General features: G+C 42.2%; 1 protein-coding gene across 1 annotated transcript in view; it reads right to left on the bottom strand.

Moving 5' to 3' along the window:
- CRYL1 (crystallin lambda 1) overlaps positions 1–18,550 on the bottom strand; it is a 58,548-nt gene that overhangs the window by 8,707 nt on the left and 31,291 nt on the right. Inside the window, exon 6 of the mRNA XM_069013809.1 lies at positions 13,571–13,676. Within this exon, the coding sequence (XP_068869910.1) occupies positions 13,571–13,676 (106 nt within the window). The remainder of the gene's footprint in view (positions 1–13,570; positions 13,677–18,550) is intronic.

The following is an 18,550-nucleotide window of genomic DNA, read 5'->3' as shown; positions in this document are numbered from 1 at the left end:
TAGCTCTAAAAGCGGCAAAATGGTAGCTGCAAATCCAATACCACCAGCAGAAGCAAAGAGGGAGAAATACAGCTCTTAGCTTGCTTAATTTCCTGCAATTAGAAGCTTTCAAAGAAACAGAAGCACACAGACGTTCGCAGAAAGAGCTGCAAAGCCAAAAGAGCGCGGGCCCTGCCTTGGTCCTCTCTTTTATTGGGAGAAGGGGAAAGGGGAGGACTGGGGGCAGACCTGGGATGACCGGACAATCAGACACTGCTAAAGAGTTTGAGTTACATTTGGTTTTGCTCACGCTTGGAACAAAGGGGTTCAGCTTGGGGAGGGGAAGCTCAGAGCAGGCAGCAACAATTCCCTATATTTTTTTCTTTAAAGCTGGGTTGTAACTCTTAGTAACTTAAAGTCCATAAAACAGTAACAAAACAACAGTGCAAAACATAATTGGAATCTATCGGCCCTATAACTCGACAGTACCTAGGATGTCTTTAGACTAGTTCCCCAGTCAAAACTCAGGGGGTTAGTCAGGACATCTATGGTATGGGGTATCAGGACGAAGATTTACAAAATACAGTGCGAAATGTGAGTGCAAAACAGTGCAACTTATGGGATTAACATCAAAACTTGCAGTAGGGGGTTTACATGAGGGTACAAAATCAGGATCCTTTTTACAGCGTCTCTTCCAGGAGGCAGTTTTAACCTCCTTAACTTTTGAGGAAGTGACGTAAGGTTTTACCCATTTCCCTGGGATCCACCTCAGTCCTTGAGGGGTAGATACACTGGCATACCCACATCCCCAAGTTACAAGTTGGTATGGTCCTTGGATTTTTTGAGTCTCTGGGTCCCGGATCAGGACTTCTGGATTTCCCTTCAGTTTCTGTCTCCCGGTGTTCTGGAAGTGACGATAGATGGGAGGGTTCGGATCCTCAAAGGTGCTGTTCAGGAAGTTTATGGTAAACAGTGCTTTGCTGAGTCTGAGGACAGGTGAGTTGAGTTTAGTGGTCCCTGACTGTTGTAGCAGCATTCGTTTAAGAATTTGATGGGCACGTTCAACAATGCCTTGTCCAGTTGGGGAGTGAGGAATACCTGTAACATGTTGAAATACCCACTGCTGACGAAAGTTTTTGAACTCCTGAGAGGTGTAGCTAGGGCCATTATCAGTTTTTGTCTCCTCAGGTATACCAAGCACAGTAAAAGCTTGGACAAGATGTTTTTCAACATCCTTAGCTTTCTCACCTGCATGTGCAGAGGCATACATAGCACCAGAGAAGATATCAATAGAAACATGAACGTATTTTAATCTCCCAAATTCAGGGAAATGTGTGATGTCCATCTGCCACACTTCTCCACTATTAATGCCTCTGGGATTGACCCCCATGCCCAGTGATGGAAGCTGTAGCTTCTGGCAGTTGGGACATGTTGCCACTATTGTTTTTGCCTGTGTCCGCGACAGATGGAACATGCGGATAAGAGCAGGAGTATTTTGATGGTAGATGGCATGGCTCAATTTTGCTTGTTCAAAAACTTGGGGGAGCTTTGGTAAGTCAGCTGATAAAACTATGTCTGCTGGCATAGCCAGAGCATCAGCTCTACGATTACCCTCTGCAATAAATCCTGGCAGGTTTGTATGTGACCTCACATGCTGACAAAATAGGGATGCTCTCTGTGGGAAACCAGATAAATTAGCTTTGAGAGCAAATCATAAATTTTTTTGTTTGAGATTTCTTTTAGGAGAGCATGCTCAGCTCTTAACAGTTACTCCAGCTACATATGCTGAGTCTGTGACCAAATTAAAGGATTATTTGAACCTCTCAAATGCTCTAATGACAGCTGCTAGTTCAGCTACTTGTGGTGATCCCTGGATTACCTTGATGTCAGATTCCCACTTTTGCATCTTTGGGGTTTTCCATGTGATCACAGACTTTTTACTTTTTCCTGAAGCATCGGTAAAATGGTAATTGCATCGAGGGGTTTTCTACTTTGAATCTCTTGAGGGATGAAAGAGAATGTCAGATTAAACAATGTATGTTTTGGGTAATGATTGGAGATTTGGCCTGAGTAACTATCTACTGCAAATTGTAAATTCATATTATTTTGAAGTAGGTGATCTAATGTCTCTGTTCTTACAGGTAAGTAGATGCATGTAAAGTCACATCCTGCCAGGGTGCAGAGCCTTGCTCTATCCTTCATGATGATTTTTGCCATCAGTTCTTGTGGCTGTGTGATGGTCTTAGGTGGTTGGAGTGGAAGGAATACACCCATTCAATTATGATGAGGGGTTCCTTCTGCTCTTTGTCCCACTGAAAAATGAGGCCATGAAAGCGTGGTACCTTCCCTAGAATGACAAGCTTAAAGGGTAGGGAGGGCTGATACCTCTGTGCTTGTCTGGTGGAAATGAGCTCTTGTATCTTTTTGAGAGACTGCCTTGCCTCTTCTGCCAGGGATCTAGAGGATGCTGGACTGCCTTCCCCTTTCAACAGGTTTGCAATAGGAGCTGCATCTTCTGTGGTGAGTCCTAACCAGGACTTTAAATAATTCAGTGTCCCACAGATCTGTTGCACTTCCTCTAGTGTTTTTGGGTTATTATTAATGGTGACAGGTGTTGGGGTGATCAAAGTCTCTGTGATTTTGAGTCCAAGGTATTTCCAAGGGCTTGTTCTCTGCATTTTTTTCTGGTTGTAATTCAAAGCCCTTGGCCTCTAGGGCCTCAATCACCATGTTAAGTGTCTGCTCGAGATACTGATTATTGGGAGCACACACCAGCACATCATCCATGTAATGTAGGATGATGGCTTTCTCTGCTTTGGCACGGATGGGAGATAGAATTTTAGCAATATACTCTTGACAGAGAGTTGGGGAATTTTTCATACCTTGGGGAAGCACAAGCCAATAACATTCCATGGGGGCCTCACGATTAATAAAGGGCATGGAAAATGCAAATCAAGGGGCATCTGCAGGGTGGAGTGGAATATGAAAGAAGCAATCTTTAATATCAAGAACAGCTAAATGCCAATGTTGTGGGAGCATTGAAGGTGGTGGCATACCTGGTTGAGGAGTCCCATGTCTTCAATAACCTTATCGATTTCTCTAAGATCTTGGAGGAGCCTATATTTGTTCTTTCCCAGTTTTTGTATTACAAACATGGGTGTATTCCAAGGGCTTTTAGTTGGAACTATATTCCCTTTAGCCAATTGTTCAGCTACTAATGTTTTGAGTGCCTTTAAGTTTTCTTCTTTTAGCGACCATGGGTAAACCCACACTGGTTCATCTGTTTTCCAAGTTAATTTTTGTGGATGGCACTCAGCTCCAGTGGCTGCAAGGGAAAATTTTGATGTCTAGGGGTGATATCAATTTTTGTTCCCCACTGAGACATGGCATCCCTTCCCCACAGGGTGAATTTGGTGTCTAGGACATATGGACGAAGTCTTGCTATTTGTCCTTCAGGACCTTCAATCTGAATGGTGTTTTTGGATTGCTTCGCAATTTGAGTACCTCCAATCCCTTGTATGATGCCCTGAGATTGCAATTCCCATTGCACAGGCCACTTATCAAATGGAATGACTGACACATCAGCACCTGTGTCTATCATTCCCATGATACTGATTTTATGTGATCTGTGATGGAGTTTACATTCGACTATAGGTTTATCATTTCCCAGAACCTCAGTCCAACAGATGGCTGGGATGTGACCATCTGTGGGCAGGTATTTGGGCAGTGGAACGGCCTGTGCAATGACTTGACCCTTTGGCATAAAGTACAGTGGATAGATACATTGTACAATTAGGCTAGAACCCCCATTCTGATCCACTTTCATGAGTGTGGGTGTAACCTCTATCCCAGCAGGTGTTTCCCGAGTGTCCCCAGTAACAAAAAGGTCTGTAAAGTCTGGCATGTGGTCCACAATCTGGAATGAGATGGGTATCACAGTCTGTTTGTTGTTGTTGAAATGGTGTGTTTCATCACAGGTCACCTTAAACCTGAGTCCAGAAGTCCAAGCTGCTTTGTCTGGAGCTCTATTTTTGCCAGAACGCGGAACTGTGACGCACTGGGCCGTTAGTTTCCCTGCTGTTGACCTGGGGAAACAGTCTTTGGAGAGTTTTTATCAGCAGTTATAATTGCTCTGCAATTGCGAGCTACATGTCCCTTTTTCTGACAACGGTAACATATAAAGTTACCTCGAGATTGAGTTTCCCCTGTACCCACAGCATTCTCCACAACCTCCCCAACCATCCCCACTTTTTTCAAAAAGGGAACAGCTGTGTTCAGCTGCATCTTCTTTGTACAGACTTCGAGGATGGATTCAACAGTCGGAGCTGGGTGCAAAGGGAGAGTGAGGATGACTTGTTTGCAAGCATCATTCGTATTCACTTGGAGTAGTTCGAGTAGGAGTGCTTGTTGGAGGTCGGGATTAGGGACCTGGGAAAAGTTAGCTTCGTGCAAACGGTTATAAAAGTGAGTAATATTTTCATTTGGCAATTGTTTAATGTTGGTATAATGAGATGTAGGAGTCTGAGATGGTAGTAATGTTAAGGCTTTTTCAGCAGCACGTGTGATTTCAGTAAGAACTGGACAATGGATAAGCATTGCTTGTTTTTGAGGATTTGCCATATTATTGTCACCAGATAAAAGGTCTAATGTGATATAACTGTTATCAAAGTCTAGGTAATTATCTGGAGTTTGCCACAGAATTTGCAATAAAATGGATAAAATTATTTTTCACTGTTGTTTCCACAACACAAAATCACCAGGTGTGATAAGAGTTTGCATTATTGTAATTAAATCATGAGGTACAAGTAAGGGAGTTGCAAAAGTAGCACTTAAAAGGCTCTTAAAATAATTACTATGCATACCAAACTCCTTAATTGCTTTGCACAAATCCTTAATATTAGAATAAGGAAAGGGCGTCCAGCCAGGGTTAGCTCCTGTACGAGAGAGTGTAGTAGAAGCAGTTGGGGTTACGTCCTGGTAGCCATGGGTTCCCGGATTTAAGGAGGTAGTCACATGACTGTGGGAACCTGGGGCGGGACAATGGGAAGCAGGGGTGGGGAGTGGAGGGGCAGGGGTGGAGCTGTCCCTGGGAACAAAGAGATCCGGGAGAAGGGGTTTTTACGCGCGCTTAAAACATGAGGGCTAGAAACGGGGGACAAAGGAGTGGAGAAAAGGTTTTGGAAAGGTCCTTGGACTGGGTCCGGATTTCCATCCAAGGCAGGGTGCTGAGGAAACACAGGTGAGCCAGGAGGATGATGGCTCTTCTGAGATGAGAAGTAGTCTGCTCTAGCCGTGTTTTCCAGTGTAGGGGAAGAGGGGTCAGGGACACAGGGGTTGGAAGAGGGTGTAAGGGAATTAAAAGAGGGGTTTTGCAGTGGCTTTTCATGTACTGCTTTTTTCTCTGGCAAAGTATAACTTAGTAACAGGAGAGGAAAAAATTTTGAAACTGTTTTGTCTCCTGCACCCTAAGAGAAGAGAGTTTTCTCCCCACCTTACCCAAAATTCAGAAGATCTCATGTCCTCGGAGGTAAGATGAGGAAAGTACTGAAAAAGCCAGCGCACAAAAGATTGAACTAGATTTTTAGGGTACTTATGCCCAGTACAAGAAAGGTAGCTTTGAACTTGGTAGTATATTTCTCTGTTATGTGCAGAAACCTCAGATCCCATTATGAAAGCAACACCACAAACCTCAGCCCCAAATCGCCAAAAAGGAGGGAAAAAAAAGAGAAAGTTTGCACCGGCACCAGCTTAAGACAAGAGCCCCTAAACCAGCAGGGAAATACTCACCAGAATTCTGGATTCACCGCAGGAAAGCGGGTCCAGAGAAGAAAAATAAGCGAAATGGGTCTTCCACTTTCCAGCCGTTCCCTCACTGCGTGGTGTGGGGGAGGGTGCAGGCTCAGGCTCTGGGCTCGCTGCTACACAAAAAGTAACAGCTCACTACATAGAGCCGGCACAGCAGGAGGTGCAGAGCTAACTCCAGCAGAGACGCAGCTGCTGGGACACCCTAAAATTTGGGCGCCAAATGAGGGGGTATACTTACAGCTTTTACCGGCTAGGCTAGTAGTTTAATGCCTTAGAAAGCCTGGAGCAGCCTAGAGGGCTAGCACGGGCAATCCAGCATTTCAGTAGCTCTAAAAGCGGCAAAATGGTAGCTGCAAATCCAATACCACCAGCAGAAGCAAAGAGGGAGAAATACAGCTCTTAGCTTGCTTAATTTCCTGCAATTAGAAGCTTTCAAAGAAACAGAAGCACACAGATGTTCGCAGAAAGAGCTGCAAAGCCAAAAGAGCGCGGGCCCCGCCTTGGTCCTCTCTTTTATTGGGAGAAGGGGAAAGGGGAGGACTGGGGGCAGACCTGGAATGACCGGACAATCAGACACTGCTAAAGAGTTTGAGTTACATTTGGTTTTGCCCGTGCTTGGAACAAAGGGGTTCAGCTTGGGGAGGGGGAGGGGAAGCTCAGAGCAGGCAGCAACAGGTATAGCTCATCAATGCAGCAGAGTCCTACCAAATGCAGGCTGGGTAACGCAATTCACCCACTCCATGTAATGTATGAATGAAAACCCTTATGCAACATCAGCAGAAAAGGGCAAGGTGAAAAAAAAGTTAGGGGTCTAGAGAAGAGCAGCAGCATTAGTACAGCTGATCCCAGCATTGTGGCTGACATGGCACATATGCTGCATGCCAAGCAGGGGGTGGGCACTGCAAAATCTTTCAAGTCTCAAGTGAAGGAAATAGACCAAAAGTTAGAATATACACACAGTCTCACTCAAGGATTCAAAAAATCAATAGTTCAAAATTAATAACTCAAGATAGTTCTCCCAGTGTGAAATGCAATTTTGATTTTATTCCAGGATTTATTAATCAGGATCAGCTGATTGCCTTCTTGAAGCTGGCACTTGAATAGTGGGGAATATTGCTGAAAAAATCACTTTGCTTTTCAACTGCAAACTCATAGCAAATATTTGACTCCAGGCCTTTAGACGTCGAGTCCTTTGGTTCAAGGGTCAGGGCTATTGCAAAGGTGGACGAGAAGAGCCCTTGGCTGGAGCATAGGGACAAGATGGAGGAAAACAAGTATGACAGAATCCCTTTAACTTTAATCCTTGTTGATGCTACCAAGGGAGCATCTTAAGCTGGAAGAATTAGCATTGGCAAACAGTGTGAAACAGACAGGAGCACCCGGGAGATGGAAAAACAGTGAGATGGTAAATGGGGTTGATAAAAACAACCATCTCTCTTTGAGTGCCACTGCTGTGGCCATGCTGTGCCTCGCCATCTCCAAGTGGAGAACAAGAATGACACAAGATGCATCTGTGACAGAGGAAGAGGATGATAGCTTCCTCTTGTCTATGTGGTTTGCTGGCTCCCTGTGTAAGCCTTCACCTTCCTTGCACACACTCACCTCGTCAATTTTGGAGGAAAGAGGCCATGGAAGGAGGCAGATGTTGCAGCAGGCAACTGAGAACTAGGAACACAAAACGGAAACACCTCCAGGGAAGGTAGGACTTCCCTGAATCTTCCTTCCAGCACTTAGTCACAGCTATGGCAGGGAGTGAAAGAAGAGGAATGAGTTACAGAAAGTTCTAAGGGGGCAGTATATGCAGGATTATAAAGATGAAAAGGGAAATACTCTATCTTCCTTCAAAGCATTTCTGACTTCTACAGTATAGTTACAAGAACATGTTACCACAAAGGCATTGATTCAAGACTCTTCAGCTGCCCATATGTATCCAGGACACACAAGGCTCCAAAAATGGAATAAGCTGCTGCTTATTCAGTTTCAATGAGAGTCCAGGCAGTCTCCAAAATGACTAATGAACTGTCCCACAGGAATTTGTTCTAATAACCACACTTTAGGTTTGCAGATCCTTACCTGAGGACTTGCACTGGTGTGGTGCAAACATGGGACTGCTGCAATGCTAGTTGCATCATCAAGATGAACACAGTATTGATGAACGAAAAGGAACTCAGGACAGATATTTAGCTTAGAAACATGCATTAAATGCTTCATTGCCCTGAGAGAAGACACAAATGAAGTTCATAAAGAGGACAATGAATGTAGTAGTAGGAAAAGAGAAATGAAAACACAACACTATAAAATGTAGTATATTCATGCATTACAGTTTGCAAGCATCTTAAAGTATCTCAGCTTCTTGTGTGCTGTCTCATCCCTTTCTCTTCATAAGAAAGACAACAGGCATGAGGGCTGAAGGATGCAAGCAAGCAAACTTGGTAAACCAGCCTGGCAAGGCACTGAGACACCTGTGAGAGAGAACTAGAGTCAGGAGCAAGTGTTACTGACATGGACAGGGAACATGCTAAAGAGAGGGTGCTCCACCATACTGCGTATTAACTTGATGACTTTTAACCTGATGAGCAGCATCTTAAGATACTGTAATGACTCAAAGAGAGGAGGCACGATGGTAAAGCCACTGATGCAATATCATCAACAATTTGAAAAGACTGGGGTGGGGTTGACTTTAGCACATAAAATCTAAGAAGAGGCTGCAGTGAAAGATGCGTATGGATGACAACATAAAAAATGGCGTATTTTGGGAACATCAGGGACTATCTGAAGTGATTAGATTATGTTCAGAGAAACAAAAGTCCCAAATTTTAAAAATTATTTTAATGAGAGATTACATTTCTAGACATTACAGCTCCAAGGGCAACTTTCTAAATGTAATCCTATCTTCATCAAGGGTGTGTCTGAACACAGATGCATGCTCTGAGTTAGGGTGTGAATTCACAGGACATCTTGGACACTACCTTAACTCCCATATGAATTCACTTAAGGCTCTAGTTGCACAAATACTTGGAACTACACTAAAACAGTGGTAGCACCAAAAAAAGATTTATTCTCATTGTACCAGTGTTACCATCTCAACAGCAATGCACAAGTATTTCTGCAGGCCTGCTGTGAGCTGGATCAAGGAATTAAACTGAGTCATTATGAACTGCTTGTTTTGTTAGATCAGTTTCAAACTTGGGATGAATTCCTCAGTCTGAGCCACTTGGTGATCATACAAACTTTCATTAATGCGCCAAGATGTGTTCTTTGGGATCCATCTATAATGACTTGAGGAACAAAGCATAAAGAATTCCTGTGCAAAGCCATGTGTTCCTTTCAGAAAGCAGAGGGAACTACTTTACACCTAAGAGCCTAGAGAAGGAAACTGGTGCACAGCAGCCAGTATCCTGAAAAATTCACATCTTGACTTACTGCGTATAAACTCTTTCATACAGAAAAACCTTGCAGCTCCACAGAGGCAAACAGCAGTTCTAGAAGGGCTATAAACTGCTTTCTTCAGCCTATTGGAAAGGGAATTGAATGCATGCAAACACATGTTAAATATATGGTGGGGTTATGAAAATTAAAAGGGTTTGTAAACCACTGTGATACTTCATATCTCAATAGTACCCTGTTACAAGTACCCTGAATTGGGTTGAGATATTTTATTATCCTAAAACATAACACACAGGTTGGACAGAAAAGGAGGCAATCTTCCTTTTCTTAGATGTTGCTGCCTTAGAGGTTCTCACACTTGCTGACCAGTTTGCGGTACAAAAGCTCTTGAACTGGGTTAAAGCTTGGTTTGTTCCCTGTACAGCAGCACTGAAGCATGGCCACAGCAATGGAAATAATCTCTGCTCTTGAACCAGCCAGCATACCTGTTTAGAGTAATTCTTAGAAACCACGCTTGGCTATGTCTTGCCCAACCAAATAAGTAAAATTTCCTCCCTTTGAACTATGACTTATGATTCTCCACTCTTTCCTTGTCATATTTTGTGCTTTTCACACAGTACAATCACTCTGCTCCTATCATCCAAAACCAATTCACCTGGCAGATGCTTCTAAGATGAGCAACTATTCCCACTTTCTGTAAGAGAAACACAATTTTGATAATGAAGACTCATTCCTAGCTTACTGGATATTTGTACTTACTTTATGGGGATCATGCATCAGCCCCAATTTCCACAGAAGTCCTGTAGACAGCTGTACGAACACCTCAGTAAGTGACAGGTAGTATATAATCCTGGAATGGTGTTTATATAAATGCAGGAGAGAAAACAGCAACAAAGATCCTTCAACCTCCCCCCATCCAGCTTTTCTGCTAATATTGGCAGTTTAGATCAAGTTCCAATTATATCTCACTAAATAACCTACTAATAAAATAACCGACCTAATATTGTGAAATATATACAAAGAACTTTTGCTGCAAACCTGTAAAACACAGGATATGACAGCCTAGCCTCTGCTTCTACAGATGATTGCTTGCAAGGGCTTAAAAAAAAGAAAGAAGAAACGAGATTTCTCAAGAAACAAGAGACTCAGGAGATACAATCTTACTGAGGCTGGACCATCCCCACTATATTCACAGACTGCCTGGTATGTATACAGGTGGGATGTTGTGTCTGCTAACATAATCCCACAACAGTAAACAGGCAAACTGACTGTAGTGAAGTCTACTGATCTTCCTTGTAAAACACGTAACAGCATTTGTTGTGATGCGGCCATGTGAAATCGTAAGAGGACAAACTCAAAATCTGAAACAGATATCAACATTAATTTTATTTGCTGAAATCAACAATCAACATTATAACATTATGCAATCTGCATATGCTTTTTTTCCTCCCCAAAGCAGTGTCCTTCCTGTCTGTTGCAATTCAGTTCTCAAAACTGTTGTTGCTGTTTCTGCTCCTTTTAATGACTTGACACTGTCATTTTATTCCATGTTCAAGGCTGTTGGCTCACTGCCATATAGCCAGCATTCCTAATATTAATGCATTGATTAAATGGTAACCTAAAGTGGCCTAGATAATAGGTTTGATAGGATCATTTACGAATATGGAGGAAAGGATATAAGAACTAACACAGGCAAAAAGTGACATTAGCCCATAGGAAGTTCATGGGAGGATCTTGATGTATGCATCCCACAGGGAAAGAAGAAACACTGATGTCAGAAAAACGAATTTGAATAAATTTATTCAAATCCAAACAACGTCACATCACCCAAACAAAACAAAACAAGAGACTCTCCCACAAATAACACTATTTTCTCTCACATGCTTCCTCCATCCTTACCATCCTTCCTCACCGATTGACAAAGAATTTAAGTAATAATATCTTATAGCTGTAAAAAAAGGCAGCTGCTGTGAAGTTGGTGAAGCTGATAGGCTACCAAACAGGATAGAGGCAGTTTCTTGTATCTACCTCCATTTCTTTCCACTGATGAAAGACAGTATTAGTACAATGCACCAGAGCAGGCTGTCGTAGAATCATAGTCATTTAGATTGGAAAAGACTTCTAAGATCAAGTCCAACCATTAACCCAGCACAGCCAAGCCAAGTTCACCAGCAAACCATGTCCCTGACTGCCACATATACAAGTCTTTTCAGTACCTCCAGGGATAGTGACACAACCACTACCCTGGGCAGCCTGTTCCAATGCTTGACAACCCTTTCTGTGAAGAATTTTCCCTTAATATCCAATCGAAACCTTCCCTGGTCAACTTGAAGACATTTCCTCTTGTCCTGTCACTTGTTATCTGGAAGAAGAGGCCAACCCCCAGCTGGCTACACCCTCCCTTCAGGCAGTTGCAGAGAAGGATAAGGTCCCCCCTGAGCCACCTTTTCTCCAGGCTAAACACCCCCAGCTCCCTCAGCTGCTCCTCACAGCACTTGTGCTCCAGACCCTTCCCCAGCTCCGTTGCCCTTCTCTGGACACGCTCCAGCCCCTCAATGTCTTTTTAGCAGTGAGGGGCCCAGAACTGAGCACAGGATTGGAGGTGTGGCCTCAGCAGTGCCGAGTACAGGGGGACGGTCACTGCCCTGGTCCTGCTGGCCACACCACTGCTGATCCAGGCCAGGATGCCATTGGCCTTCTTGGGCACCTGGGCACAGCTGGATCATGTTCAGCTGCTGTTGACCAGCACTCCCAGGTTCTTTTCCACCAGGCAGCTTTCCAGCCACTGCCCCCAGCCTGTAGCACTGCCTGGGGTTGCTGTGACCCCAGTGCAGGACCTGGCACTTGGCCTTGTTGAACCTCACACAATTGGGCTTGACCCATCAATCCAGCCTGTCCAGATCCCTCTGCAGAGCCTTCCTGCCCTCCAGCAAATCAACACTCCCACCCAACTTGGTGTCATCTGCCAATTTACTAAGGGTGCACTTGATCTCTTCATCCAGATCATCAATGAAGATATTAAACAGGACTGGGCCTAACACTGAACCCTGGGGGACACCACTAGTGACCGGCCCCCAGCCAAATGTAATTACATTCCCCACCACTCTCTGGGCCTGGCCATCCAGACAGTCTTTACCCAGTGAGCAGCCAGTTTCTCCTGGAGAATGCTGTGGAAAATGCTGTCAAAGGCTTTACTAAAGTCCAGGTAGACAATATCCTTTCCCTCATCCACTAAGCAGATCATCTTGCTTTAGAAGATCAGGTTAGTCAAGAAAATCCTTGGCAATCAAGAGGAGGTCCATATTATTCCATATTATGTGAAGCTATGCTGGGCAACCAAGAAGTTGGCACTGGCATGGAACTATGAAGCCATAAGCCATCACATGTCCTGACATCAGCAATTTTAATTTAAACTGTCTCTGATGAGAGCAAGAGCCTGAGTCACTCTGTGAGCACATAAACAGGAGCAGCCCTAGATTCAGAGACAACACATCTGCAAGTGCAAGAGTGAAGCAACACTTCTCATGATCCATGTTACTGAACCAGCCAACAAGGAGCTGTTGTGGAAGTGGTTCAGTGCACAAGTGTATTGCAGCATTGCCTAAAAGATCCAGCAGCAGAGCAGGAGCCTACCATTTCAGGGACCATACAAAAGCAGAATAAAGACATAGCCCATAATATAAAGAGCTAGTATTATAGCTGATCTTAACTTTTTGAAGTTTTTGTGTTTTGTTAAAAGTCTTTGCTCAAGTCTTTGTGATGCTGATCCATAATTTTTATTTCATTTTACACAATTCATTTTTTATTTACCTGGGATTCACATGTATTATTCCAAAAACATCTAAAAATCTGTATTAATTATGCAAGACAGATGCCAAACTTACTTGACTGCTTTGTCAAGTCAGCTTTGTATGCACAGGATTTTGCTGACAAAAGCAATTTTATTTCACTCAGGATCTAAGCTTAAAGTACAGCAGCTCCAGGGATATTTACACTGAAGCTTTGCTACAAATTCAGCAGCAGAAGAGTACTCATCTATGGAAAGCAATTTTCTGTTGACACTGGATTATAAGATAAACTTTTTTTACCTGACACTCAGCCCTGAACTATGGGTACAGCAACCTTATCAAAGTATGATGGGATGAATCTTGGAAAAAATTTATTACACAGCTAATCTTTTAATAACTTGTTGTCTTTCATCTGATCATTTGTAACAGGATAATCAATATCCACTTCCTTCCATTGACCTCACATTTTAAGTAAGTTTTCCTTATCATTACAGTAAAAAAAAGACAAGTCATAGTTGCAGCAATCCTAATCCGGTTTGTTACATAACACTTCCAGAGTCTTGTGCAATGCAAGCCTTCCCTTCATATTCATAACATTTTGCACTACCTACCTTCTGCATTAAGATGCATGGTTTCCAGAGGTCCAATAAATGCGTATCGCATTCCCAATCCATCAGACATCACAAGGTCTAGATCAGTAGGAGATATTACTCCTTCCTAAGCAGCAAAAGGACAACAGGAAGAAAGACTGGTGAATGTTTGCTTTTAATGCAAAATGCCCCATTTTTTGTATATAATTAAAAAATTAGAGAAGTTATAAAAATTAAGGCTAGAAATAGCAGTTAGATTGCAAAGAGAAACACAACTGTTTGCCAGAAATGTCCATCTATTATGCAAGCCTTCCTGTGGTTCAGCATAGGCAGTCATTGATATCTCTAGGACTACTGTACTTCATAGTCCCAGAAACCGAGAATCGGAAAAGAAAGCAAGCATGACACTCTTAATGGCACATGGCCAAAAGAGTTTATATCAAATCCAAGTACTACACCAACCCTTTTAAATACAGGAGTTTTGGCTCAATGTTACATCTCCCTTCATATCCTCTTAGTTTTGGATTTTTGGGCAGAGTCCCAACTAGCAGAATGGCGGTGCAACAGTGGATAGTGCTCCTGAGGCCACCTGCAAAAAAGGCTGGGTCCAAACATGCAGGCAATGCAGTTGCCACTCCCTCCCACAAAACTCACCAAACATTAAACCTACCCAGCCCCAACCTGCCCAGGGTTCTTGAGTTCATTGCCAGCCTGATATCTCAAGAGCTGGCAGGATAAGGAGCAAGCAAAATGAAGCATTTCTTGTGTTAAAAGTTGAGCACTACTATTCCACCCACACATAGCACTTACAAGAAAGCCAATGTCTCCATCAGGTTGGGGCAAGCACAGAAAGGCTTGTAAAAAATGACTTACAGTTCTTTACCGTAATAGATTTACTTGAGAATATTATTTATTATATGAGGTTGTTTTCCACCTACTAGAAAGATATGAATTAATGAAGACTTGTTCTAACCACTTTCATCAGATAAAGCTTGGTTTCAAGAACTTGTCCTCTTTATTCCCAGAGACATAAAAACATTTCCTTCTGGGTAGGAAGGTGGAAGAGATGCTGAACTGCTCCTAATTTGTCTTTTCACCCTACTCTGAGGTGCTCAGCCTACTCAGTGACTCTTCCCTAACAAGCCCCTTTGAGCTTCAGAATACAAGTACATATATTCTATTCATTTGCTTGGCCAAAACCATACTGTTTTCTGTTAAATTTCTCTCTGTCTGAATGCCCCTTTGTATCAGGCAGGCATGGGCTAGAGTTACAGGCACGCAGGACAGCTCTTCTGATCTGCAGCAGACATTGACATCTGAGCTAGACATCTAGACTCTCTTTATAATCACTAGGGAGAAAAAGGAAATCAGCATCCTAAAGCAGGCATCTAGAATAGGTGAGTTGTGTCCTAAAAGGGCCTAATTCTCCTCACCGACTGAAAGATGAGTAAAGAGCTTAGATGTCACTGTCTACACTGTAGATATCCCATCTTAAAGGAGCTGAATCTCACCCACAGTGTCTTCCTGTGTCCAGCATTTACATCATCCACTTCTACTTTAAAAGAAACTTATAAGCCACGAACCAACGTAACTTCTACAGCTGGCCACAGACATTGAGTTTCATCATCTCAGGCTTAAACTGAGACTTTTATAAGACAACCTCAAGCCTCAACCTGTTCGTAGGCATTGCTCCTATCAAAATCAAGCCTGTCTGAAACCCTGTTGCAGAACTCTACCTTGAAAAGGAAACACTGACATAATTATTAAGACCTATGCACCATATATGGAACACACAATTCTCCTAACAATTTAATCAGGCATAAAATGGCAGGGATAAGAAAGCATTATTTTCTTCAAATTAAAGGTAAAGCACAGACATGGTAAAGTAACTCATCTAGAGGCAGATAGAAAGGTCTGCATAAAGACAGGACTAAACAAAAACCTCAGACAGAATTCAGATTACAGACCAGCATCAGGGTAACTAACCCAGGCACCATATGTTCTGTGAAAGCTTTTTCCCCTGACAGGGCAGCACAACTTCTCTGAACAACATCAGCAAAGTCAACAAAAGTGTTCTTCTGTTGGGAGTGCTTCATCCAAACAATGAGTTGTGCTGGTAAAGCTGTGCTTGATGAGTGGTTCCTCCCTGCCCCCCTGGTTGACATGGATTTGTGGACAAAAGACTAACTACAAATTCCAGACAAGCATTTGAACCACAGCAGCAGTTAAAAACTGTAAACAATGTTAAAAGAGTTAATAGGCTCTTGAAGCACTTCAGAATCATTGCAAATGAATTTCCAAATTAATAACTTACTTTCTTTAGACACCATAGTCCTCAGCTATTACACTGACATTTGAAGACCAGGTGCCCTCAGAATCATGAGATGAGTGCTTTGCTCTTGGCCTTTTGACTATAGCTGCAATTTGACGTTTACAGCTGCTAAAAGGCAAAAGTTGTTGCTACCAGAAGGAAACCATGACAGATCCTTTCAGCTGAGGGATATAGTATTCTATACAAATGAGCTCAGCTTCTTCCTATCTAAAAAAGATCCTCCTAAAGAAAAGCTTTTTACTTCTTCTCTTCATAAATTAAAAACACATAAATGATAAACAGGTTAGACCATCCTCTCCTAGGGAATAACCCTACTCCCATTTATAATAAGGACATCATAAGTTGGTGGAATGATTCACCAGGGTGCAAGGTCAGCAAAGTGTTTTCCACAAGGATTGGTGTTTATGCTAAGAACTAAACAAGAAAGAATTCCTATCCAGTTTCACTAAGTGTAGGTGTGAAATAATCTTCCCAAGGGGATTTTCCATCCTGGATTACCCTTCTGGTAAGCCTTTGCCTCCAGCACTTGTCAGAGGGAAGAGGAAGTATGTTAAGAGTTCACTAGAAGCTCTGACAGCTACAGAATTAAGATTTAAAGTAAATTCCACCAAAATCCTCAGTGATCCCAATGGCCAGTCAAATGTCAAGATCTAGGCCATCTCAGAATCCTCCACACTTTTTATGACACCATTTATATACCACAGTCTCATTTTCCTAGAGATTTTTACCTTTAGTGATACGACAAGATTATCCTAATGAGTCTTTGGTACTTTATTGGTGCTTCTCCCTATGCACGGGCTCTTTTCACTTTTCCAGAAACCCGTGGTGGTTCTGCAGTCTCCGCCTTTAGGGTCTGACCCAACCTGCTTGGTTTTAACCAGAAGTCTTTCTTTCAATCTCTGAGTCACACCCACATTGCAACTTCTGTCATGGACTTGGTCTGCAATCATATCAAATGTAATGGCCAAAAAACCCCACAATCTTACTTTTTCCTCATTCCACCAATTAATCATGTTCTCCTACTCACTCCAGTCTGTCATAGAGTTATTTTGGACTTCACTGCCTCCTGGACCACATACTTTCTGTCTCCAAATCTGCCACTTCCTCCTCTCTATCTCCCAAATCCAGTATTCTTTTTTTTTTCTGATTGCCACTAATATCTGCATTCTGTCTCAGCAGTACTTGTTACACCGTTCTCTTCACTATCACTTCAATCAAGTCCCTTCCATCCACACCCTGATGAGATCTTTTTCCAGTCCTGTCATTTTGAGCATATGACTTTTCTCCTACATCCCTCTACCACGTCTTTCCATTTCATAATGTTTAAGAAACTTGTTGTCCTACACACTTCACACCTCCTTGCTTTGCTGGCCTTTATCTTCCTTCTTCCACAGCACCCTCAACTCACCTCACCCTGTAAGAAACACTTAGTATCGACACTATTTTTCTTCCAGTCCCTTTAAACTTCCTTTTTATGATATTCCTCATTTTATGGGGCACTGTAACTAAATGTTTAATCCTATACCTTATCTTCAATCTTTTGGAAAAGTCCTCTGAATAACACTGTAATATAATTAACAGTAAGGAATTTGGACTTTAAAAAGTCTTGCCAGCATTTAAGGACTGCTAAGCACGTCACTTGAGAAAGGAGAGGTACATAAATGAATGATTGAAGCCAATGCACCTGATTGCTGCAAAAACAAACTAAAATGGACACATAGCCAAACCATGATTTTACTTTCCAAAAGATTAACAAAAATGGAAAAGTTGCCCATTCTTTTCATGTTTTACAATGACTACAACATAAAAGAAAACCCACCTTTAAAGAAAAAAACACATTAAGACAGTATTAAAATCTTATACAGAGATAAGTAGACGACTTACACAATCCATCCTGTAAAACAGTTTTAATATGTTCTTAAAAGCAGCTGAAACTCCTGTATTATATCAAGGTTAAAAACTGTCATGCTCCACTTGCTATCTCTGCCACTGTATTTTATGACCTCCTTGCAAATTCCAGGTGATGCTTAGAAAAATATTTCAAAAAGGTAAGATTTCACTCAGTGGTCCACAGTTAAAGGGCAGAGTAAGGCTTGAGACTTCTGAACTGAAGTGTTGGTGAAACTGGTTGTTATTTTCTGGATTATACCAACCAAAATTTTACCTTCAGAACAAGACAAAGCCAATCTATTTAATTAATACCCTTTGCAACATAATCCTAAACTATTCTAGAATGTACTGGTACTGGTAAAAGTACAAAAGTAATAATGTCTACAGTGCACAGTGTGCTTCCCAGGCAAATAAAGGCAGTAAGCTTCTCCTCCAAGAGTTATGAACAAAATCAGACACACCAGTGACCACCGTCAATGGAGATGTGAGAAAGTAAATAAATGGTAACAGATAAAAGCAGAGAAAGCAGTTTGAGGTATTTTTCCTGTTACTGGCTAAAGGTTATTCTAATCACTCCAAATAGGTAATATAAAAATTTAGGGTTGATAAGAGAGGAATAAAGATCTTCGGCATCTCACAGTACACCTTTTACTCTCATCATTATCAGCTTTGCAACACTTCTACCAGAGCCCTAACAATTAAATACATAAATAAGAAACCTAACATGAATGCCAGTCTCAGATAGGCTATGAGGTCCTACAGAAAGTTCTCAGATACAT

The sequence above is a fragment of the Aphelocoma coerulescens genome, chromosome 1, assembly GCF_041296385.1.
Source record: "Aphelocoma coerulescens isolate FSJ_1873_10779 chromosome 1, UR_Acoe_1.0, whole genome shotgun sequence".
In the NCBI taxonomy this organism is placed as follows: domain Eukaryota; kingdom Metazoa; phylum Chordata; class Aves; order Passeriformes; family Corvidae; genus Aphelocoma; species Aphelocoma coerulescens.
The sequence above is the reverse complement of the archived record's forward strand: the minus strand, read 5'-3'. Positions and strand labels throughout refer to the sequence as shown.